This window comes from Coregonus lavaretus (assembly GCF_964263955.1).
Source record: "Coregonus lavaretus genome assembly, chromosome: 6".
NCBI lineage: Eukaryota > Metazoa > Chordata > Actinopteri > Salmoniformes > Salmonidae > Coregonus > Coregonus lavaretus.
The window spans coordinates 45077090-45102841 of record NC_139993.1 but is presented as its reverse complement, the minus strand read 5'-3'; the positions used below and the strand labels follow the sequence as shown (position 1 = coordinate 45102841).

Sequence of the window (25752 nt, the reverse complement as noted above, 5' to 3'; positions counted from 1 at the left end):
CCACCTCCAACTTCGTTTTAGAGAATTTGGCAGTACATCCACCTGGCCTCACAACCGCAGACCACGTGTAACCACACCAGCCCAGGACATCCACAACTGCCTTCTTCACCTGCAGGATCGTCTGAGACCAGCCATCTGGACAGCTAATGAAACTGTGGGTTTGCAAAACCTAATAATTTCTGCACAAACTGTCAGAAACCATCTCAGGGAAGCTCATCTGTGTGCTCGTCGTCCTCACCAGGGTCTTGACCTGACTGCAGTTCAGCATCGTAACCGACTTCAGTGGGCAAATGCTCACCTTCGATGGCCACGGGCATGCTGGAGGAGAAGTGTGCTCTTCATGGATGAATCCAGGCTTCAACTGTACCGGGCAGATGTCAGACAGCGTGTATGGCGTCATGTGGGCGAGCGGTTTGGTGATGTCAACGTTGTGAAGAGAGTGCCGCATGGTGGCGGTGGGTTTATGGTATAGGCAGGCATAAGCTACAGACAACGAACACAATTGCATTTTATCGATGGCAATTTGAATGCACAGAGATACCGTGACGAGATCCTGAGGCCCAATGTCATGCCACTCATCCGCCGCCACCACCTCGTGTTTCAGCATGATAATGCAAGGCCCCATGTCGCAAGGATCTGTACACAATTCCTGGAAGTTGATAATGTCACAGTTCTTCCATAGCCTGCATGCTCACCAAACATGTCACCCAATGAGCATGTTTAGGATGATCTGGATCGACGTGTAGGACAGCGTGTTCCAGTTCCTGCCAATATACAGCAACTTCGCCCAGCCATTGAAGAGGAATGGGACAACAGTCCATTGGCCACAATCAACAGCCTGATCAACTCTATGCAAAGGAGATGTGTCGCGCTGCATGAGGCAAATGGTGGCACACCATATACTAACTGGTTTCCTGATCCACACTCTTTCTTTTTTAAGGTATCTGTGACCAACAGATGCATATCTGTATTCCCAGTCATGTGAAATCCATAGTTAAGGGCCTAATGACTTTATTTAAATTGACTGATTTCCTTATATGAACTGTAACTCAGTAAAATCTTTGAAACTGTTGCGTTTATTTTTGTTCAGAATACATCTGTACGTTTTTATTTCATACAGTACAGTATACGAGTTCATCACGCATTTTGAGAATTAAAATGAAAATGATGCTTGTTCACAAAGTCCTCTTCTCCTCCTCCCCCTCTCCTTCTTCTCCCTCCCTCCTCATGCCACCTTCAGGTCCTCTAGTAGCTCAGTGATGTCTATCTGAGGGCTGCAGGTTGCTGCTCCACTGCTGTTCATGCCCAGTGATCCCTGTAGGGTCTTCCCTGCCTTCAGCAGTGTGGGTGGGACCCCGGTCTCCCCTGTTCCCCTGGAGCACAGCAGCACCTCGTTGACCTCCCCCTCGATGCCCCGGGAGAGCACATGCGGGAACACACCCCGCACACGACTCAACACACTTTTCTTCAATGCAGAGTCACGACACACCAGGTTCAACATGAACACACCTGGTTGGGAGGGGCGACAGAGACGGACAGAGGAGGGAGGGTGTAATATGGTAAGATACACCTCGATAATACCTAGGTCTACAGGCTTTGAAAAATGTAACATTTTCAATTGTGAAAATAAAGCAGGCTAGCTCCTTGAAAGACAGTTATAAAAAAGTTTTACTGAACCTTGAGGTGTCAGCAGTTTGCCAACTCTCTCCAGGAAAGCTGTATCTACAAAGGCAGGAGGAGGACAGCTCATCCCCAAACTGGGGTCCTTACTGTCCACGTCAAACATGATGACATTATACTGATGACCACCTGGACAGGTAAGAGAATAGTGTTAATCATGTGCATGCTTGTGGTTGCAAATTTGCTCTAGAAGCCACCTTTTATTTTCCCCTCCCACCTTAAATGTGTATCTGCTATTTCTTCCTTATCTCCCTCTCTCATCCCTCTCTCCTCTCCCCCAGCCCCCTCACCTTCTCTCTCCATGTTGTTAATGCGTTCCAGTCCATCTCCCAGTGTGACAGTGAGCCTGTCATCAGGTGTGAAGCCGAACCATCCCTGAGCCACCTCCAGCACTGCTGGATCCAGCTCCACCACCTCTACCTTGGCTCCAGGTACAAAGTCCCGCAGGAACTGGGGCAGCCCTCCTCCACCCAGTCCCACCAGGAGCACTGACACGTCTACAGAGAAGTTATTGGAGACAGGATACATTTTGCGGATTCATCAGACCTGACGTGTCAAGTGACCAAACTTCCTGTAGGCAAATATAGTGGATTTGAGAAAAAGTGTCAAACACAGACTGGTATGTGGGCATAGGCACAGGGCGACTGACTTGCAGACAACGCTGGCAAACACACCTACCTTTGTTGTGGTCGGTGCCCACGCCTAGCATGGCAAGGCCAGCCACCATGACCCTGTGGTGGGCACAGCAGAGGAAGCCTTTGTCCACCTCCAGGGCGCCACCTGGTGTCTGGGAGGGGGTTGTCACAGGGGGAGGGGCAGAGGGCTTGGCTTTCCTTCTGCTCTTCTTCTTCTGAGACGAGGCTGCTGCTAAAGTTAAAGAGACGGTTAGCCACTGAACTCATCAAGTAATAAAAACTGTGCGTGTGTGTTTTCACCTGCTGCTGGGTCAGTGAGGCGGCTCTCTGACTGGACCAGTCCTTCGTTCCCCAGGAACACCAGTCTACGGTAGAGCTGACCATCCTCTCCTCTCACGTCCTCTACGGAGTACTGACCACTCAGATCACTGGTACCACGACTCACCACCTCCCTCCAACCCAGCTCACCTCCCACCGAGAGGAACGGAACCTACAGGGGGAGGGACAGGGATGGAGAGAGGGAGACATGGGGAAAATGGGTGAAGGAATGAGGGGGGGGAGATGATAGAGAAATTAGGAAAGATTTATTATTTATTACAACCCAAAATAGAATAATCACAAATTCCCTACTTGGTGATTGGCTGGCATCCCAGGGGGGGCGAGTTCCATCACCATGGGGGAGAGCTCTGATTGGACAGCCTGCATGTCCGTATACTCCTGTTCCCTGTGCATGGCCACGACAACCAGACGTCTGAAGTTAGCGCTTGCCGCTAGTTGGCCCCGCCCCTCGGCCGAGCCGTACAGCCAATCAGACTCTCTGCCCTGAGGCACTGTGGGGGTTGAGACAGGAAGAGCCAGGTTTAGTATGCAGCCAAGCGCAGAAAGGAAAGACAAATATACCCATGTTTTTCCACCCAGGTGTGCCAACATACGATAAGTCCCTCACCTATGAAGATGGCAAAGTGGTTGGCACGGGGAACCTTGGCACCGGGGGGGCAGTCCTGTACGGTGAGGGTGTAACGGGGTCGCCCAGTGGGGGCGTGGCAGAGGGTCAGCGAGGGGGTAGAGGTGGCGTTTGTACCCGTACGGAGCCTCTGTCTCAGCATGGCGTACGCCTGGCGCTCTCTCACCACAGAGAGCAGGTCTGCCACCACGGGAAGCCTCACAGGGGCCCCATCCTCCCCTTGGCACATCTCTAGGATGGGCATGGGCATTGGCTGGCGGAACTTGGTGCAAACCAACACGAAAACAGGCAGGGCGAAGGAAGAGACCTCCTGGCTCTCCGGGTCACCCAGACAATGGAGCCTCACAGCCCAGCCCACCTACATTAACATTTAAATCACTTAGAAAACGCTCTTATCCTGAGTGAATTGAATTAAAGTAGGTAAGACAACCATCTATCACTATCAATGCATGTAAAAACCTAAGCCTTTTACCTGGACGAAGTGTTCCACAGCCAGCTTGATGACACTCTCCTGGGCCAGGGTCACACAGACGTAGCGGCCTCCTATACCCAGCACACGGCCCACCTACACAAACAGATGGCATAAAGGGTTTATTTCAGGTGAATAAACTTTAAGACACATTTTACTAACAGACAATGAGATGTATACCAGAGGTGGCCAACCCTCCTGGAGTGCTACTCTATGTGCAGGGCTGCTGGCTTTGTTAAACCATGTTATAATCCCTGTCTAGCTACTCCACACCAGCACACCTCAGCCAGCATCCTCCCAGCTAGAGCCCCCTCCTCCTGGGAGGCCATGGCATCCAGTGTCCCCTTGTCCAGTGCAGCCTGGTAGCTTCCGTCCTCGTAGGGCGTCTGGGTGGCATCCACTGTCTGGAAGGTCAGGTCTGGGCGCTGCTTGGCATTCTTCTGGTTCATGTGATTCACCACCGTCTCACTAATGTCAATGTTGGTCAGATGTCTGTAGCCAACGTCATACAGCTGCTCACTCAGCTCAGAGTTACCACAGCCCACCACCAAGACCTGGGAGAGACGAGACAAGCCACGCATGACTGTAAGTCGTGTTGGATAAAAGCGTCTGCTAAAGGACATATAAAAGAAGAGTCAGGTATATCAATAAATAACCCTGATAAAGTAGTCATTTGGATAGGAATTCATCCTTGCGTCATATAATACAAGACTTACATGGCTCTTCAGTAGAGACAATTTCAGCAGAAGACAAATTGACTGTGGAGTCTGACATTTTTAAGGGCATTTCCCTACATGAATGTCAGGTTGTCAGTGTACCTGCTCACCTTATCCCGAGGTTTGATGTATTTGTGCAGCACGCCACAGAGTTTGTTGTAGTCTCCATACCACTCAAAAGCCTTCTCTCCTCTCTTCTTGAAGAAGCGTTCCCAGTACTCTGCAGAACTGAACTCCTCGGCAGTGCGAGGTAGAAGACTCATCTTTGACACTGGCTAGGTTTATATCAGTACTAGCTAGCTAGCTACTTGTAAACAAACTAACGTTAGGATACTTTCGATTGGCTTTGAACAAGCTAGCTAAGATTCAGGAACTTGCAGGACATCATAACTGTCTAACGATATCAATTGGTAGATTGTCAATTGGTCCAAAAACTTATTACCAAGCTAGAAATGCTGGCATTTTCAGCTCCCTATCTTCCCCACATGGCATGTTCACCCGGACATTATTCCCAGCTGTACACAACTACATTCCGATTGGATAGCGCTGCATAGGCGGCGTTCTTAGTCTAATGCTGATTTGTTGAGATTCTTTAAAGAAGCCTGTCATTGGCTGATGCAGAGCCGGATGTCTTTGCGGCCTTGCGAGTTCTGGTCCGTCGGTAATTATCTTTCGGACAACAAGAGGCTTCAACATGGCTGTCCCAACGGGGAAATCTGTGGTCTTCGTGACTGGAAACGCAAATAAACTAGAAGAGGTGGCAGAATGGTTCACATTAATCGATATTCTATGTAGAAAAGGCGTACTATGAACATTAAACGTTGCAACGTGTACTGTTTATTAGAGGCTTTACTTAGGCTCAAGCCATGGCAGCCAACCCCTGTGAAGGCATGGAAATGAATGACGGGGAATGTGGTGGTGGTGGTGGTTTTAGATTACACCTGCACAGATCAAATGTTTTGATAGCTGTTATTAGCCGCTAAAATGAGATGGAGACATATGTGTTGTACAGAGATAGCGTTAACTGAGTTACAGAAGTTCTGCAGTCCGACTAAAAGTCCATGCTATTATAAAATACTGCTCCTCTGTTCTCTGACCAACAGGTGATCAGATCCTGGGGGACAAGTTTCCCTACAAACTAGTGTCCAAGAAGATTGACTGTGAGTACACCTTATCAATGGAATTACGAAGTAAACTGTTACTGAATTACAACATCTATTCTTATGTTTTCATCTGGGACTAAATTACTGTTTTCCTCAGTGCCTAAATACCAAGGTGAACCAGATGAGATCTCCATACAGAAGTGTAAGGAGGCAGCAAAACAGCTGTGACAGTTTGGACTATTATTTTTATGCTGATATTGGGTTATTCTTACCTGTTCTTTATCATGTGTTTTCATGGCCAGCAAAAACTCCCATCCCTTTTATTAATGGTCTGGATTCTGATCAATTAATAGTGTTGTTCATGTACCCCCTGGTCGGTCTGTGACTCTTTTCTCAGGTGGATGGGCCAGTCATAGTGGAGGACACCTGTCTGTGTTTCAGAGCACTGTGAGGCCTACCAGGACCCTACATGTGAGTTCGCCTCTATAACCTCTCTGTAGAGCCTGTGGGATCCTCTAATATGACTCACTAGTAGTATTTTCCATTAATTAACTTATTGAAAATGAATCTATTGTTTGTTTCATGTAGAAAATGGTTCCTGGATAAACTGAAGCCAGAAGGTAAGCGATGACTCATAAACTACATAGCCTTTCTTTACCATTCGGCCATCAGATTTGCCACCAATGCGCCTTATAGGACACGTCACTGCACTCTATACTCCTCTGTAAACTGGTAATCTCTGTATACCCGTCGCCCATCTTAATCTTTTATTTTTATTGGCCAGTCTGAGATATGGCTTTTTCTTTGCAACTCTGCCTAGAAGGTCAGCAGGGTCAAGCGGGCAGGTTGTTGGGCGGCCGGCCGTCACAAGTCGCAAGATTTCATCTGGAGAGAGAGGGGAGAAAGAAGTCAAAGCATAGGGTAGGGCAGTGTGAGCAGGACCAGCGGTGTCATTTGACTTAATAAATGAGGATCGGATGTCGTCAACCTTTTTTTCAAAATGGTTGACGAAGTCATCCACAGAGAGGGAGGGGGGGGGGGAGGAGGAGGATTCAGCAGGGAGGAAAAGGTGGCAAAGAGCTTCCTAGGGTTAGAGGCAGAGGCTTGAAATTTAGAGTGGTAGAAAGAGGCTTTAGCAGCGGAAACAGAGGAAGAGAATGTAGGGAGGAGGGAGTGAAAAGATGACAGGTCCGCAGGGAGTCTAGTTTTCCTCAATTTCCTCCCGGCTGCCCGGAGCCCTCTTCTGTGAGCTCGCAATGAGTCGTCAAGCCACGGAGCAGGAGTGGAGGACCAAGCCGGCCGGGAGGATAGGGGACATAGAGAGTCAAAAGATGCAGAAAGGGAGGAGAGGAGGGTTGAGGAGGCAGAATCAGGAGATCGGAGGGAGAAGGATTTAGCAGAGGGAAGGGATGATAGGATGGAAGAGGAGAGAGTAGCGGGAGAGAGAGAGCGACGGTTGCGACGGCACATTACATTTACATTTACATTTACGTCATTTAGCAGACGCTCTTATCCAGAGCGACTTACAAATTGGACCATCTGAGTAGGGGCAGAGTGAGTAGTGTTGGAGGAGATCAGCACAACAGTTTTCAGCTGTGCTAACATAATTGCAAAAGGGTTTTCTAATGATCAATTAGCCTTTTAAAATTATAAACTTGGATTAGCAAACACAACGTGCCATTGGAACACCGGACTGATGGTTGCTGATAATGGGCCTCTGTACGCCTATGTAGATATTCCACAAAAAAAATCAGCCGTTTCCAGCTACAATAGCCACTTACAACATTATCAATGTCTACACTGTATTTCTGATCAAATTGATGTTATTTTAATGGACAAAAAAATTGCTTTTCTTTTGAAAACAATGACATTTCTAAGTGACCCCAAACTTTTGAACGTTAGTGTACATGCTTTTTATCTGAACTGTTTTGGGTCACACTGTAGAGCCTAGAGGCCCCAGAGACTTTGGATGGGACCCCTGTTTCCAGCCAGACTGATAGGACAAAACATAAGGAGGACTTAATGCAGGACATTTATTTTACTAGCAAGAGTCTGGGTTTATGCATCACACTTTACCTGTCTTTATTGGACCACTAGGGGGCAGCAAAAGTCTATTTGTATGTTATGTCCATCTGCTTGACGGAAACTAATGATAGTGATTATTCCCAGTTTCACTGATAATTGTAAATGATCTCTCTCTCTCTTCTCTGCTCTCTCTCTCTCTCTCTCATCCCTGTAGTTGTGCTGAGCTACCCAAGGAGGTGAAGAACACCATTTCCCATCGGTATCGCGCTCTGGCAGCCATGTCTGAACAATTCTCCTCTCAGGACAACGGCACACCAGACAGCAAGAAGAAGAAACACAGCGATTAACCCCTGATCTAGCATCTGATTACCATTAGAGGGATACAAAATCTGACCCTGTATCAGTGGTTGGGGCAACTTCTACCTACTCCGATTTATGGGTCTCAGAGTCTGAGCCAACCAATCAAACAGCTGCGACGTTGAAAGTTGAATTTAGATATTGTTGCTTCAGATAGTGCTTTCAAAAAGTATTCACACCGATTTGACTTTTTGCACATTTTGGTGTGTTACACATGGGATTAAAATTGAAAATTGTCAACGATCTACACAAAATACTCTAAATGTCTAAGTGGAAGATTTTTTTAACAAATGTTACAATTTATGAAACCCAAAACACTAATACATCTTGATTTGATAAGTATTCAACCCCCTGAGTCATTACATGTTAGAATCACCGTTGGCAGCGATTACAGCTGTGAGTCTGGGGAAGTTTCTAAGAGCTTTGCACACCTGGATTGTACAATATTTGCAAATTATTGTAAATCAATTTTTTAAAGCTCTGTCAAGTTTGTTGTTGATCATTGCTAGACAGCCATTTTCATGTCTTGCCATAGATTTTCAAGGCGATTTAAGTCAAAACTGTAACAAGGCCACTCCGGAACATTAAATGTTGTCTTGGTAAGCAACTCCAGTGTATATTTGGCCTTGTGTTTTAGATTATTGTCCTGAAAATATGTTGAGTGGTACTGTCGTGTTCAGGACAAAGTTAATTTCTTTGCCACATTTTTTGCAGTTTTACTTTAATGCCTTATTGCAAGCAGGATGCATGTTTTGGAATATTTTTTATTTTGTACTGGCTTCCTTCTTTTCACTCTATCATTTAGGTTAGTGTTGTGGAGTAGCTACAATGTTGTTGAGCCATCCTCAGTTTTCTGCCTTCACAGCCATTAAACTCTTGAACTGTTTTAAAGTCACTATTGGCCTCATGGTGAAATCCCTGAGCGGTTTCCTTCCTCTCCGGCAACTGAGTTAGGAAGGACGCCTGTATCTTTGTAGTGACTGGGTGTATTGATAAACCATCCAAAGTGTAATTAATAACTTCTCCATGCTCAAAGGTATATTCAATATCTGCTTTTTTATATTTACCCATCTACCAATAGGTGCCCCTTGCGAGGCATTGGAAAACCTCCCTGGTCTTTGTGTTTAAATCTGTTTTTGAAATTCACTGCACGACTGAGGGACCTTACAGATAATTTTATGTGTGGGGTGCAGAGATGAGGTAGTCATTCAAAAATGATGTTAAAAACGTACCTTCAGGCTCTGATCAGTCCCTACACCCAAACGAGGGCATTGCGTTCATCCACCTCTGGCCTGCTGGCTCCCCTACCTCTGCGGAAGCATAGTTCCCGCTCAGCCCAGTCAAAACTGTTCGCTGCTCTGGCACCCCAATGGTGGAACAAGCTCCCTCGCGACGCCAGGACAGCGGAGTCACTCACCAGCTTCCGGAGACATTTGAAACCCCACCTCTTTAAGGAATACCTGGGACAGGATAAAGTAATCCTTCTACCCCCCCCTTAGAAAATAAAACATTAACAGATAATAAAAAATATATATATATATATTGTAAAGTGGTTGTCCCACTAGCTAGAAGGTGAATGCACCAATTTGTAAGTCGCTCTGGATAAGAGCGTCTGCTAAATGACGTAAATGTAATTATTGCACACAGAGTGAGACATGCAACTTACTATGTGACTTGTTAAACACCTTTTTACTCTTGAACTTATTTACGTTTGCCATAACAAAGGGGTTGAATACAATATTGACTCAAGACATTTCAGCTTTTAATTTGTCATGAATTTGTACAAATTTCTAAAAACATAATTCCACTTTGACATTATGGGGTATTGTGTGTAGGCCAGCGACACAAAATCTAAATTTAATCAATTTTAAATTCAGGCTGTAACACAACAAAATGTGGAAAAAGTCAAGGGGTGTGAATACTTTCTGAAGGCACGGTATCTGCTTTCCTTAAACTGAAAGAACTCAAGATGTATTGTGTCCTTTGTCCAACCTGGATTATGTGGGTTTTAAGAACACAGACTTTTTGCTTTCTAAAGTGCAGACTCCAAACCAAGACTATACTCATACTGTATGTGTGATTTGTTACTGAGGCAGGTTCTGTGAGCGTGTGTGGAGTGCCCCAAGAGGAGTGGATAATAAACTATAAACATTGTTTAGAATAGATAACCTTTATTAGACCTCGGTATGAATTTGTACATCATTTAATATAGAGAAGTACAATGCACAGGAACATGCAATATTTCAATACGTGCTGAGCTAGAGAGAGCAGCAAGTTTGTCCCTGAACATAATTAGTTTTAAACACAGTACACACATTAGACCTTGTATGATCACGGATGTTTGAGAGCAGTAGACTTGATAATGTTGGCTTTGCCCCCAATCCACTTCTCAAAACTATACATGAAACACAATAAAAGCACTACTCTGATGACCAAACAGTAGACAACTAATTCCTCTATAAACATATTTGTGGACCGTGCCACGGCAAATGCCTTTCCACTGAAACAAGATACCTGCAGAGGGTTCCATTCATAATGCAATTTGCTAGAAAAATCTTAAATCTCAATCACTATTGTGGCCAGTTACGGTAACTACTAGGCCTATGCATTGATGAAGGTGGTGAATAACACTAACAACTTACTACCACACTAGTTGCTCTAAAGCTGTCAGTCTTTAAAGGACAGACAAGAGAAAGTCTTTGGTTTGTATGAAGAGGCCTCCTCAGCTCCTCTACTGGCGGCCCAGCCTGACGTCGTAGGACACAATGTGGAAGTTGTCCCAGGCGAAGAGCTTCCTCTGGGCATGGTTGTAGTCCACCATGCTGTTGTATCGGTACTTATTCCTGAAGGGTAGAGCCACCTCCTTTCCCTGGCCTGTAGCTGTGTCAAACATAAAGTTGATGGTGGTGTTGGGAGCCGTGTAGCTGGCCACTGTGTACAGACGACCACAGATGACGAAGGCGTTCGCCACGCTGGTCTTCCTGATGCTGGTCTCCCAGCTCCTCTTCACTGCCAGGCTGTGTGGGTCCAGCTGGGACACCACTATGGCTCCTTTAGCCTTGTTGGTGCTGTAGACAGCCCACAGGCCCTTCTCGTCCACCCCCAGGTCCACATCGGTGTAGCCACCCCAGGAATAGGGGAACTGGCCGTGGAAGCCGGCGTGGGGCAGGTCTCGGCGGGCGGCGATGCTCTCAGACGCCAGGTCGTACCTCAGCAGGGTGCGGCTGCGGCGGCGCTGGTAGTACAGAGAGCCACGGTACAGAGTTGCTCCTGTACTCTCCACTGGCTCCGGCAACAGCAACACCTTGTAATAGATCATGATAATACATTCTGGTCAATGGTCACCCTTTACATTATACCTCAATATGTTATCATGGTTAAGTTAAGGGTTGGTTAGGGAGAAGGTAATCTGATCCTAGATCTGTGGTTAAGGTTAGCCTCTAGGACTATCCCATGCCAGTCAGTCAGTCACCCACCTTGGAGGGGAAGCCTTTAGAGAGCTGATCCATGTCTTCGTAACCAAAGAGCTGTCTGACCTCTGACCCCACTGTATCAATGCGCCACACCATCTTCCCTCCATAGGGCGCCACAGCTTCTGGGTCCTGCATCCACACCCCGTATTTACCAGCTATACTGTCAGCCTTACGATGGGACACTGGCTCACCTATTGATATCAACTCCCCACAACCTGGGAGAGAGGAGGGGGGAGGGAGAGAGAGAGGGCAGTTAGAGAGATTAAGAGAGAGAAGGGGTGATGGGGGGCAGTTAGAGGGACAGGGTTGTTAGAGGTGTCAGGGGTGAGGACACTACTTTAGACTATTGAGATGCACCCTGTAAGATAGATATATATAGAGAGAGAGAGAGAGAGAGAGAGAGAGAGAGAGAGAGAGAGAGAGAGAGAGAGAGAGAGAGAGAGAGAGAGAGAGAGAGAGAGAGAGAGAGAGAGAGAGAGAGAGAGCGAGAGGGAGAGGGAGAGAGAGGGGGGAAGAGGTGTGTGTAGAGATGATCTGTAGTAAATCATGTTGTTGGATAGGGGGATGGAGGGAATAAGTCATGGCTGCTGAAAGATATGAGAGATGATAATTTGTCTTTAGAGACAGATAGTAGGTCTACAGCGTGTTGGTTTGACATACCTGATGAGTGTGTGTGTGTGGTACAGAGTTAGTACAGCAGCAGCTGATCAGATGCAGGAAGGAATCCTCCACCACAAGTCTCTCACTCAGAGAATGATCAGGCTGCTGTATATTTACCATTTCCTAAAATACCTTTAGGATATTCAAGACAGAATGGTGTGTGTGAGGCACATCAGTGGGGTGGGGGGTGGGGGGGGGGTTAGGGGGTATCTCTGGATGTAAGGTTAAATATAAAGGTGTTACAGGCACAGCCATCACTGATGTGAACTATTCCAGCACACACATTCATAATAATAATAATAATATGCCATTTAGCAGACGCTTTTATCCAAAGCGACTTACAGTCATGCGTGCATACATTTTATTTAAATTTTTTTGTGTATGGGTGGTCCCGGGGATCGAACCCACTGCCTTGGCGTTACAAGCGCCGTGCCCTACCAGCTGAGCTACAGAGGACCATATTCTTCTCAGCATGTTTATTTTTTTGACGTTTGTCTTTTTCAAGATGTGACAGAAACGGCAACAGAAATGTGCCAAGGTAAACGTGTATGATGGAGATAATCTTATCATAGATGTGCCACTCAGTGTGTTCAGAGAGCTTCAATGGATCTCACTCCCTGTCAGGCACTAAATATACAAACCCATGCAGTCTCTTATGCTCTGGTGTTGGTATTTGCCCTGATATTTGCCTTGATATTGCCCTGGTATTCTGTGGGTTCGCTGTACAGGGGTGGGGTGGGGGGGGGGTTACTGTGCAATAATAATGGGGCTGTTGGGACCGCGTCAGGTTAATTAACAATTTGATATTCCAGGTGTGTGTTCAGGACAGCTGTGTGTTCAGGTGTGTGTCTCACCTGTGCTGTCCTCTGGGCCCTCGGGAATAGGAGCAGGAATCTCAGTCACCTCAGCCTTCAACTCCTGGAACCCTGCATTACCACCATACTGCCAAACTGGGTCTGGAGTGGGGGGGGGGGGGAGGTCACCAACAAGGAGCTACAATGAAACTCTATGACATTGGTGATGCTGGCCCGAACAAACCTTGGACCATTGTCCTGGCACATAATGGCTACATTTACAGAGAGGATAGCTTTACTACAAATAAGCGGTTCTGGAAGTGCACCAGTTAAGATCAGTACAAGTGCAAAGGTCACATCACCCTCACAGCCGGGCGTATCACCAAGATGGTGGGAGAACACAACCATGCCATGTACGGATCGGAGATTGTAGAGGGTTGGCTGGTTTTGAAGGAGGAACTGGAGACCCTGACGTGTGAATGCCTGTTCGGCAGTTGTGTTTTTGTTTTGTCTTAGTAAGCCCTGGCCTTTTTAACAGGAGGACCTACAGAACAACCAGGCGCCCCTGTACCGACCCTCTCCGACCTGCTCCTCCCCGAGAGCTACGGTGGCACGGCGAGTGGAGAGCTGTTCCTCCAGCATGACAGTGGACCAGGACCAGAAAGGTTTCTTATCTTCACAATGACATGCAACGTGGATTTCCTGTGCCAGTCCCCATCCTGGTGTGTAGATGGATCATTCAAAGCAGCCCCACCTTTGTTTCAGCAGTTGTACAGCATTTCGGGGCTGCGACAGTCAACCGTGATTCCAGCAGCCTATTTGTTACTGCCCTATAATTCTGAGGTAAGCATCAACAATTAGCATACTATTGATGTTGTATGAAGGGTTCATAAAACATAATGCTTTACAGCAATGTTGAGTTGATCATGCAATTAATCTTATACCTATATATTTAATATTTTTTAGGCTTTTTACACTCTTGTGTTGGAGGCACTGAGGAGCTTGAGATGAAACCAGACTCTATCATGACTGACTTAGCACCAGTAGCTATGAAGGTTTCAAGAGGTACAAATTCGGGGTTCCTTCTTCCATCTGAGCCAGAACTTTTGGCGGTACATGGAAGACTAATTTATCCAGAGCCATGACGAGCTGGTATCAAGGTACCGCAGTGACCCCACCTTCGCCCTCCACCTCAAGATACTCCCTGCGCTAGCATTTGTCCACCTGGCTGATGTGGAGAGAAGGAGGAGCTGATATTACCCACATACTCTCAGGGCCGGGAGCTGCACGATGTTGTGTGGCACTTTGAGTTCAGATTCATTAGGCCCTGGAGATCATCTCCAGGAGAAGTCACCAGAAGAGCTTCGGCATTTGCCATAGGTACGTTTTGTTAAAACGTACCTATAGACCTAATATTTATTATTATGACAGTATTAAAGCATTGCACGGTGTCTAATGTCTCTACGTATATTTCAGAAATGTGGAAATACTACGATGCTGTCAAGCAGCAAGACTTTGTGAAGACCAACAATCCACTGGGCACACAGTGGTTGAATCAAAACATTTTCCACGTCATTTCAGTCTGTTCCCAGTGGGAAGGCACTGGAGGACTAGCATCAGGCCTTCAGGGATCTTGTTGGTGCCACACACCCCACGGTTCTGGAGTTCATCGATGCCCTGCGACAACAACAGGCTCTGACTGAACCTCAACTGGAGCAGTACTTCGCTGGCAACCTACCATCACCAGAGAGAGTCTGCACTAGCCAAGAGAAGGTAAAGCGGCTTGTTGGGGACTAACACAATCGACCCCTGATAGATTACCTGCGACACATTGCTGACACATTCCAGCTGCAGGTGGGATGACTGCATCAAACCAAGACTCATTCAAAGACAGAGCATCTCCTGGCACATCTGTCCATGACACTGGACTGGACACTGTCTTCATGGCCTAACTGCTCTACTTTTATTGGAGGTCCTATTCTTTTACTTTTTTATTAGGCTATATTCATTCTGTTGAAATAAGATATGTACGCGAACATGCAAACACACACTCAGTGGTTTTACAGAAGATGCCATACCTCTCAGGCTGCCAGTGTCCCATTGTCTTCCAGGTCTGGAAACCAGGTGAGAGAGAACACCAGCACCTGCAAATACATACTGGATTTAGTATCACACACAATGGTCACACTGACTGACGGCACCAACCCTGACTATTCAATGACCATTGAGGCCAGAGCGGCCCAGATCAGCCAGCCATGGGGTATATCTGTGTGTGTGTGCTGGGAGGGGGGTCTCTGGCAATACTACTGACAGCAGGGAATGTAAGCAGAGGAAAAGAACACTCCTGAGTGGATTCCCAGCTACTGTGGAGTCTGCCGGACTGTTGGACGCGCACGCAGGCACGCAGGCACGCACGTGCACGCACGCACGCACGCACGCACGCACGCACGCACGCACGCACACACACACACACACACACACACAGAGACACACACAGACACACACAGACACACACAAAACCTTCAGTCTTGGAGCCCCTCCGCCACCTGCCCTGCTGCCACAGATAGCAATTCCTCATACCAGTTTAGTTCAACTGGAACAACGCCAAACACTCCCCCAAGCCTCACCAATCACTCCCCATCCCCTCTGCTCCATACCCTCTCCCGCTCCCTTCAGCCCCTCAGACAATCATTACAATTGATAGTTTCTTCAGACATGTTGATAAACAGCAGCTGTGACTGATCTACAACAGCGATGGATGCTAATGTGTTAATGTGTTTACAGCCTTGTAATGGTACAATGCATGTGTGTGTGTGCACGTGCATGTGTGTGAAGAGTTTACAGGCTCCTAATGAGCCAAAATGATGCAGCACATGTTAGTCTTAGCATCTGGAAGCTGATATTGATTTCCTCTTTTGATGGAGAGGGGAGGTGATGTTGGGGTAAAGTTGAATGAGAAGGAGGAGGAGAGGTGTGGGATTTGAAGGGGGGAGACCAGGGCTACGTTCAATAGGCACAAAACAGAAGAAAGGGGTTTTGAAATGGAGGAAGTACAGCCTGAACTTGCCCAATGAGAATGTCCATTATCGTTTGCTTCTGTTCATGCCTTGTATGGCCAGGGTCAAGGATGCTTTCTGGGTGGATGAGTATGGGGAGAGGAGGCTGGTGGGGTGAGAGGGGTAAGGGAGGATGAGGGGGAGAGTCTTGCTTCCCTGAACTACATAAGTGTTCCCAGAGGGCCAGGTCATTCATAATCTCAGGTAAACAAGTGCATATTGTTCATGTGTGTGTGTGTTATGTGTGATGGCGCAAATCCGGCAGAACATCAAGACCCCCAGACTGAAACACCAAAACATATGAACACACACACATGCATGCTCTCTGAGGACAGCCCAATCAGCCCTTCTAACCATGTGCTATTAGAGTTATTTGGTTGAAGGCTGCTCTGCTCTGCCTCCCTCAGTCTCAGTCTCAGAGCACGTGTCAGTCCACCTGAATGTTGCTGTGTAGCAGAGCTGTTGTTCTTGGATGCAGTCATGCTCACCATGGGTCTCTTGGCTTGGCTGCTGTTGATAACATCTATTCTACAACAAAGGTGTCTTTTCATAACCCATTAGAAAACTAACGTAACAAAATATATTTAGGCAGAGGTGAGTCAGTCGCTACAGATGTTTTTTAAACCGATATGAAACCCACTTCATATTTCAGACACAATGTTCACCTGGTTCACCATCAGAAACAACCTCATCTTCTAGATGCCTAATTCTGACTGACCAGCCCTAGCTACCCACTATTTAACCAGTAAGTCCCATTGAGTTAAACAATAAAAGGAGACATTAATAAAGCATGGCCTGTTATAGGGCCAGATAGGTGTTTTAATCTTACCTAGTAAAGAGCCCACAGTATTTGAACTGGTCCAGTAAAGCTGAGCTCTATCAGCTGAGATCAGCTGGGGATTTCTGTTGTGTTTGTTGAGCGGACGGCTGTTAAAACCAGGAACCCCTTTACCATACCTCAACACACATATGCGAGCACACGCACATGCACACACTTCCACAGCAATTGCAGTGTTTCCCCTAGGATTTGTTTTGGTAGCGGTGGCAAAGGTAGGGGGGATTTTTTTGTATAACGACTGAGAGAAGGCTACTTCTGGTGACTTTTTAAAAGGACATTCTACTCCAAAATGCATGAACATTTAATTATGTTCACACCATCTGATATTTAACTGATGCCCACCACTGCACTGTAGGGAGATTGTGAGGAGCAAGCGGTGGCTGTGTGCTCATGGCTCTCATTTGCGCCACTGTTGAATCAGTTTGCTACAAATATAGTTGTAACTTGTCACTCTGATCTTAAAAGGATAGTGCAAGATTTTGGCAACTAAGCCCTTTTTCTACTTACCCAGAGTCAGATTAACTCATGGATACCATTTTATGTCTCTGCGTGCAGTTTGAAGGAATTTGAAGGTAGTTTCGCGAGCCATTGCTAAATAGTGTTAGCGCAATGACTGGAAGTCTATGGGAACAGCTCGCATGCTATGTATCTATGAGTTCATCTGAATCCGAGTAAGTCGAAAAAATGGCTTAATTGCCAACATTTCGCAATATCCCTTTAAAAACGTGTCTTGAAAGAAATATTGAACGTTTATTTTATTTTGTCATATTTTTGGGAGTGGCAGCACCGCTGCTCAATTAATATAGGGGAAACACTGTAATTGTTTTACTTTTTACTCCTCTCTTCCCTTTGTCATGTTTCCTTCTCTCTGGCTGTGATTTGTTTTCCGTATGCCCGTCCCCTGGGTGTGTGTCCCCATTTGTATGGAGCTGTATGGTGCTCCCCCAGCGTTTTCTCTGTATGTTTTAGCCTGCAGGTGCTTACATGAGGATCTAACCAGATGCCACAGAGCCATGCAGGGAAATATATGAACTCCTTTTAGGGCTGTAGTGCAGTAGGTCTGCTCCAATAGGGCTGCTTCAATACGGCTGACCAGTAGGGCTGCTCCAATAGGTCTGCTCCAATACGGCTGACCAGTAGGGCTGCTCCAATAGGTCTGCTCCAATTGGGCTGCTTCAATACGGCTGACCAGTAGGGCTGCTCCAATAGGTCTGCTCCAATAGGGCTGCTTCAATACGGCTGACCAGTAGGGCTGCTCCAATAGGTCTGCTCCAATAGGGCTGCTTCAATACGGCTGACCAGTAGGGCTGCTCCAATAGGTCTGCTCCAATAGGGCTGCTTCAATACGGCTGACCAGTAGGGCTGACCAGTAGGGCTGCTCCAATAGGGCTGCTCCAATAGGGCTGCTCTGGAATAATGGGATAGGGAGGTGGTGTATGGGACGTTGGGAAAGGCGGATTTACGGTTGAAGGCAATCTCAGTTTTACAAGACACACACACACACACACACACACCGACAGAGGGGAGCGTCATCAAACCTAAGGTGAGATGGAGGTGAGACTGAACTTCCCCCTACATTACACCCCGCCGGGTAATGTAGGAGGAAGTTCAGGGAAGCACCATCATAGGGAAGGCTCTGGTCGTAACCCTGTCCTCTAGAACCTTCTCCCTCCCTTTGCGCCTTAAAACAGACCGATAGCTGAGAAACCTGACCCTACTTCTGCATCCTTGCTTGTGTTGCCCAAACACAGACATGCACACGCACACACCCACCCACCCATACACAGGTCTGTGGCATCCACTATGTTACAGGAAAGAGCCTCATCATTGAGTGTGTGCGTCACATTTCTACTCAGCTCTTCCAGTTAACGCAGAATCTCCTGACTCACTATAAAACCACAAGACACTTGATCTGCAGCAAAAATAGGTCTTATAGAGGGAATAGAGAACACTTGCAGTTACAACACAGTCTGTCTATAACGTTTGCACCACTTAATCAGGAATCTTATGAACTTTCCGACCCTAGTAGAAAAGCGAACAGACAGAGAGAATGTTGTTACTCACCTCCAGCAGGTCGCAGACCACTGTCCTGTAGCGGGACGCTGGGTGGCACCTGTGGGGGTTGTGGGTAGCAGGGTCTGCTCTTCAGTCTCTCCGTCTCTCTCCTCATCTCCTCCATCCTCCTCTGAAGCTCCTCCACATCTCTCTCCAGACGCTCCTTCTCTCCCTGCAGCAGGATCCTCTCTCCCATAGCCTGGGTCAGAGCCTCCTGGAGACCAGCCTGGGACTGGGACCCAGCCCCAGGACCCCCTATCTCCCCTCCAGTCAGCCTGGCCACCAATACCTCCAGCAGGCTGAGTCTAGCCTTGAGCCCCTCCATCTCTGGTCCTCCAGAGACTGTAGGGGAGCAGCTGGTCTCGCTGGGGCTGTGCACGGTGAAGGTGTACTGGCAGTGCCCGCTGCGGTCATTCCCCCTCCAGAGAGTGGCACGGTCCTGCCCCTCACTGTACCCCAGCAGACAGAACACACACAGGCTAAGCAGCAGCCACATGGTGGATACAAACAGCTACACACACAGATGTAGACTAGATGTGGTTCTTCTGCTCTCTCACGCTCTCGGTCTCTTCAGGGTCTCTCTTCCACCACTCTGTGTTTCAGCCCTTCTTCCTCTAGCTGTGGTAATTGCCCCTTCTATCTCTTCACCTAGTTCTTGCTCAATTGTATTTTTCCTTGTTTCTTATTCTTCTTTATTTCCCCAATGTGTTACAGCAGATTGTTGTTCTTATTCTCCGATTAGTCTGTCTGTCTCTCTTCTCTCTGTTCTGGTCTGTTTGTTTCTCAGGTCAGGGTCCCCAGGTCTCTGAGTCCCTCTCAACAGCTCAGGGATATTTATACAATCTGGGAAGGAGAGAGAGGAAAGAGAGGAGGTGAGCAGGGAGAGAGGGAGGGAGGAGAGGAAAGAAAGAGGGGGGGGGAGAGAAAAGGCGGGAGAGATGGGAGGGGTGAGATACTGTGTGATTTGGGGATTGTCTCAACAACAAAAACATTCCAGCGCCCTAGGACTGTTTGTGTGTTTGCACGTGCATGCTGGTGTATGCATGCATGTGTGGGTGTGTGTGTGCACATGCAAAGAGGGTAAGCAAGGAGAGACTACAGGCTTGCTCTCACTTTCCCATCTATTGATGTTTCTATATCCAGTAGCACTCTCTGCCAGCTATGACAGGGCTGGACTATCTGTAGCTATGTGTGGTGTTTGATCCAGGGGGATAGGGGGGCATGGCAGGGGAGTCTCCACAGGGATGGGAGGGGTAGCTGGGCCTTGGGGGATTGAGTTACCATCCCATAAAGACGGAGAGCCCCAGCAGGGTGCCAAAATGTGATGCAAGCAGACAATTGTTTTGTCATGAGAGAGACTGATCACTACAGGACACCTTACTCATGCTGTCCGGATTCCAACCGCAAGTAGGAAGGGCTAGAGTTTTGAGTCTGGATTACTGGTGTGTGCACATGTGTGTGCACGTGCATGAGCGTGTCTGTGTGTGCGTGTTCACCAGGTGCTTTTCCACTCAGCCACCAGGTTTAAATCTGTAGTTTAATATAACACAAGCCAAAAAAACACACCTGCTCTAGACCTTTATATCCCTCTCTCTCCCTCCTTCTCTATCTCCCTCTCCCTGTCAATCCCTCAGTCTTTCACAGAATAACAGACACGCACAGCCACTGCCCACCAGACTGAACTCTCTCTTTCCCTCATGTGATGCATTGTTTTATGATCCCTTGTTTGTTTTCAGAGAGGGATGAAAGAGCAGCATGTTTACTCTCTGAAACAGAGCCCAGAGCCCAGGGAGTCGAAGGGGCGAGAGGAAGGGGGAGGGAGTGGGGGATAGAGGGAGAGGGGAAGAGTAGTGGAGTGTGGGAGAGGAAGGGGGAGGGAGTGGGGGATAGAGGGAGAGGGGAAGAGTAGTGGAGTGTGGGAGAGGTGGGGCCAAAGGTTAGAGTGTTGAGAGAAGTTAATGGCAATTGGTGGGAGAGGGTTAGAGGGGCGAGAGAGGGGCGAGAGGTCAACAAATTGAGCTCACAAGACTAGAACACATACATACACGCACACCCTGGAGGAGTCTGAGAAATGGGGTCAGGGGTCATATAGCTCAATTGGTACATCAGTCAGGAAGGCTGGCATTGAAATACTCTCCTCCACAAAGCTCTCTCTCTCCCTCTCAGGCAGGTTGGTACAGGCCAGCTCTGTTTCTAATGGCAGGATGTTTGTTAGCCTCAACCACACCTCTGATTGGAGAGCAGAGGTACCTGGCAGTAACACAACCCCTGATTGGTCAGGAGATTGGTGGGGTATGTATTTCATTAGCTAGATGGATTTGGTATGTGTTTGATTAAGGAAGCCAGTGATTTGGGGTCAGTATTATTAGCCTGGGCACATCTTTCCAGAACCCATTTCAAAGGGGGTGAGAAAGAATATAAACTCAGCAAAAAAAGAAACGTCCTCTCACTGTCAACTGCGTTTATTTTCAGCAAACTTAACATGTGTAAATATTTGTATGAACATAAGATTCAACAACTGAGACAAAAACTGAACAAGTTCCACAGACATGTGACTAACGGAAATTGAATAATGTGTCACTGAACAAAGGTAACAGTCAGTATCTGGTGTGGCCACCAGCTGCATTAAGTACTGCAGTGCATCTCCTCCTCATGGACTGCTCCAGATTTGCCAGTTCTTGCTGTGAGATGTTACCCCACTCTTCCACCAAGGCACCTGCAAGTTCCTGGACATTTCTGGGGGGAATGGCCCTAGCCCTCACCCTCCGATCCAACAGGTCCCAGACGTGCTCAATGGGATTGAGATCCGGGCTCTTCGCTGGCCATGGCAGAACACTGACATTCCTGTCTTGCAGGAAATCACGCACAGAACGAGCAGTATGGCTGGTGGCATTGTCATGCTGGAGGGTCATGTCAGGATGAGCCTGCAGGAAGGGTACCACATGAGGGAGGAGGATGTCTTCCCTGTAACGCACAGCGTTGAGATTGCCTGCAATGACAACAACCTCAGTCCGATGATGCTGTGACACACTGCCCCATACCATGACGGACCCTCCACCTCCAAATCGATCCCGCTCCAGAGTACAGGCCTCGGTGTAACGCTCATTCCTTCAACGATAAACACAAATCCGACCATCACTCCTGGTGAGACAAAACCGCGACTCGTCAGTGAAGAGCACTTTTTGCCAGTCCTGTCTGGTCCAGCGACGGTGGGTTTGTGCCGGTGATGTCTGGTGAGGACCTGCCTTACAACAGGCCTACAAGCCCTCAGTCCAGCCTCTCTCAGCCTATTGCGGACAGTCTGAGCACTGATGGAGGGATTGTGCGTTTCTGGTGTAACTCGGGCAGTTGTTGTTGCCATCCTGTACCTGTCCCGCAGGTGTGATGTTCGGATGTACCGATCCTGTGCAGGTGCTGTTACACGTGGTTTGCCACTGCGAGGACGATCAGCTGTCCGTCCTGTCTCCCTGTAGCGCTGTCTTAGGCGTCTCACAGTACGGACATTGCAATTAATTGCCCTGGCCACATCTGCAGTCCTCATGTCTCCTTGCAGCATGCCTAAGGCACGTTCACGCAGATGAGCAGGGACCCTGGGCATCTTTCTTTTGGTGTTTTTCAGTCAGTAGAAAGGCCTCTTTAGTGTCCTAAGTTTTCATAACTGTGACCTTAATTACCTACCGTCTGTAAGCTGTTAGTGTCTTAACGACCGTTCCACAGGTGCATGTTCATTAATTGTTTATGGTTCATTGAACAAGCATGAGAAACAGTGTTTAAACCCTTTACAATGAAGATCTGTGAAGTTATTAGGATTTTTACAAATTATCTTTGAAAGACAGATTTTTTTTTGTTGCTTAGTTTAGTTAAACCACAAACAGCTCCTTTGCTCGTCTGTGCAAGTCCTGGCTGGTGTTTCCTCCATGTTGTCACCCTGCTGAATATGTACGTAGTACTGCTGCTGTAGCCAACAGCAGGTGTGGTGAGTAGAGTACAGACTGGGTTGTTGAGATGCTGATTTATTCTCTACTACTTCCTCCAGGTAGCCACATCCATCTCCCTCCTCCAACTGTCTGCCCCCTTCCTTCTGTATCTGATTCCCCAGTCCCTCAATAGGCTCATTTGTCGTGTAGTGAAAAACAGGAGGTTGGCAGAGCAGAGTCCTACCCAGCTACTGTCTCATATGTTTCTCTCTTTACCGGTATACGACTGCTGCTATGTCTCGAATATGACATCATCCAGCCTCAACTGGACCAAAACACACTGTCCTGCCAAGGCGTGTGTGTGTTGGTAACCCATAACAAGAATCGCTCTCTCTGAAGAGGAATTAAGAAGATGAAGAATCTGCGAGGGTCTCACAGAGCTGTAAGCTTTAACTAGTAGCCATCTATACAATGACTGTACGTATAACTTTCCACTCTGTCATTGTCTCTATATTTACAAGTGCGTGCCAGGTAGTAGTTGTAGTAGCAGTGAGATGAGAGGAGCAGCAGGGACACTATTATAACAGTCAGTCAGTCTGGGTTTTAACCCCAGGGATTTAGTTCTTACCATTAAATCAGAGGGCTTTGAAAGCCACATATAAAAAGGGCCGATAATGAGATGTGAGAGGAATACCAGCAGCACTGTCTCCACACATTTTACATTTTTTACATTTTAGTCATTTAGCAGACGCTCTTATCCAGAGCGACTTACAGTTAGTGAGTGCATACATATTTATTTCTTTATACTGGCCCCCCGTGGGAAACGAACCCACAACCCATGCTCTACCAGCTGCGCTACATGGGACTACACACACACACGGCTTCTGAGATGCCAGCCCAAAGGGGCAGGATGGCACATGAAACACCTCTCTGTCCCAACAATCACCTCTCTCTTCCTATCCTCCCCTCCTCCCCTATCCTCCCCTCCTCCCCTATCCTCCCCTCCTCCCCTATCCTCCCCTCCTCCCCTATCCTCCCCTATCCTCCCCTCCTCCCCTATCCTCCCCTCCTCCACTATCCAACCATCCCTCTCCTCTCATCCCCACTACACTGTGTCACATCAACAAGACCAAACCACTCCATTCCAGTCTAATCCAGATATCCTTTAAAATCATTTTATTAGCTCAGAGAAACATTACAGTATTTCACAGTTTCTCAATGCAATGCCAGAGTATAGTACATCATTACAGATCAATATTTACACCTCAAATAAATTACATAAAAAAACAAAGGAATGAAGATGTAGGGGTTATTGTATTGTAGAGATATGCAAGACGCTGTGTTGTCTTCACACTAGGCAGTGTTACACCCCAGTCTGTGTGTTTCACAGCCCATAAGGTCATTGTAACGCATAAACCAGCACTCCTCCAGACACATCATAACAATACCAACTAATATCATTCCATTTTTTATGCCACCCAAGTCCCAACCTCCCCAGAATTTACGGGTCACCCAAATAAAATGCACGCATGCGCACACACACGCATGCGCACACACACAAAATAGCAGTGGTACTAGACAGCTCTGACCTCCAGCAGATGCAGTGGAATTACATTTACATTTAAGTCATTTAGCAGACGCTCTTATCCAGAGCGACTTACAAATTGGATGAACAGTGTCTGTCCCTTAGCTCCTCAGGGTTAATGGGAATAGCAGCAGACATTCATAAGCTTCATGTTGACCTTCCAGCAGAACTCAATAATATCACAGAAAATAATAACATCATACACAATAGAATTCAACCACCTGGAGAGAGATAGCTAGCCTAGTGTTACCAACAGGAAATTAGATCAATTGGCCAAGCAGTACCACAGGGAAAGGGGATACCTATTCAGTTGCACAACTCAATGCATTCAACCAAAATGTGTCTTCCGCATTTAACCCAACCCCTGCTGCACCTAGGTCAGTAGGACACACAGTGTCCCAATTAGGCTTGGGCGGTATACCGTATATACCGTATAATGGGTTATTTGGAAATAGCCACGGGATGGTTTTTCAATACCGTTAATATTATTTCTTTGAAGTTTTTTAAATAAATGTGAATATTTGTTGCTACTTTTTAAGTAAATCCCTCAAGTCAACTTATACGTTAGGAGATAAAGAAGATCGCATTCTTCATTTCACCTGTCACATAATGTTTCATTTTGAAGCTTACCGGTAGTCTCCAGTCACGTGGTGTTTGTTCACAAGCACACAACGACGAAAGACCAGAGCCTTGTGAGTCACTCACTGTTGTTCAGCACAAGTCAGGTGATCTAGTTACAGTATGGAATTTACAACTAAATGTTTGCCAGCGAGATATCTTATAACTATTAAGTTTACTGTCTAAAATGTGGCAAATGCTTTGGTTTGCTAATTTAGTAGCTAGTTAGCTATCTAGCTAAGTGGTTAACTTCTTCCAAAATAAAGCTTTGCTTGGTAACAGCAGAAAATCCCTTCCCGGAACAAGAGCCTTGCTGTCTAATATTTGTTTTGTGCGTGCAGCAAACTGAGAGTAGCATTTTTTTGTTACTTGTATAACCTTTGCATTTAGTTAGCATTCTATATGGGTTTTTACATGTACTTGTTAGCATTGCTAACCTTCGGATTAGAGGCAGAGTGGGGTTTGAAAATAGCGCTCCTTGTGTTCAGTGCCGGTATTACCGAATATCCCGGTATGGCACAAGGTCGGTATAATAATAATAATAATAATAATAATATGCCATTTAGCAGACGCTTTTATCCAAAGGGACTTACAGTCATGTGCGCATACATTTTTACGTATGGGTGGTCCCGGGGATCGAACCCACTACCCTGGCGTTACAAGTGCCATGCTCTACCAATTGAGCTACAGAGGACCACATGAAGGTATGATAATCTGGATACCGCCCAAGCCTAGTCTCAATACTCAACAGTGGCTTCCTCTCACTGGCTAGAACCTATCCTACTAGTGTCGGATCAAGCCGGGTGA

General features: G+C 47.0%; 2 protein-coding genes and 1 pseudogene across 4 annotated transcripts; 1 reads left to right on the top strand and 2 right to left on the bottom strand.

The window, feature by feature from the left end:
* Window positions 1-1058: 1058 nt before the first annotated feature.
* mettl13 (methyltransferase 13, eEF1A lysine and N-terminal methyltransferase) lies at window positions 1059-5002 on the bottom strand. Of its 2 annotated transcripts, none has more exons than XM_084164669.1 (10): window positions 4575-5002; window positions 4030-4302; window positions 3752-3844; window positions 3262-3637; window positions 2946-3145; window positions 2616-2805; window positions 2359-2544; window positions 1971-2177; window positions 1678-1809; window positions 1059-1509 (listed from the first exon to the last, which is right to left on the bottom strand). In XM_084164669.1, exons 1-10 carry the CDS (start codon window positions 4725-4727, stop codon window positions 1226-1228), a joined length of 2094 nt encoding a protein of 697 aa, XP_084020795.1. In that variant the 5' UTR covers window positions 4728-5002; the 3' UTR covers window positions 1059-1225. The 2 variants fall into 2 exon arrangements, with proteins under 2 accessions (XP_084020795.1, XP_084020794.1); XM_084164668.1 differs by having other exon boundaries at window positions 2359-2547; window positions 4575-4981.
* Window positions 5003-5158: 156 nt separating this feature from the next.
* On the top strand, window positions 5159-8026 carry LOC311131049 (inosine triphosphate pyrophosphatase-like; annotated as a pseudogene). Its single transcript, XR_014615345.1, has 6 exons — window positions 5159-5255; window positions 5568-5624; window positions 5725-5789; window positions 5965-6038; window positions 6156-6187; window positions 7737-8026. The product of XR_014615345.1 is annotated as an inosine triphosphate pyrophosphatase-like (transcript).
* Window positions 8027-10106: 2080 nt separating this feature from the next.
* myoc (myocilin) lies at window positions 10107-19632 on the bottom strand. The gene is made up of 5 exons (XM_084164751.1): window positions 18835-19632; window positions 14955-15020; window positions 12937-13038; window positions 11426-11637; window positions 10107-11253 (listed from the first exon to the last, which is right to left on the bottom strand). Exons 1-5 carry the CDS (start codon window positions 19319-19321, stop codon window positions 10681-10683), a joined length of 1440 nt encoding a protein of 479 aa, XP_084020877.1. The 5' UTR covers window positions 19322-19632; the 3' UTR covers window positions 10107-10680.
* Between the last annotated feature and the right edge of the window lie 6120 nt (window positions 19633-25752).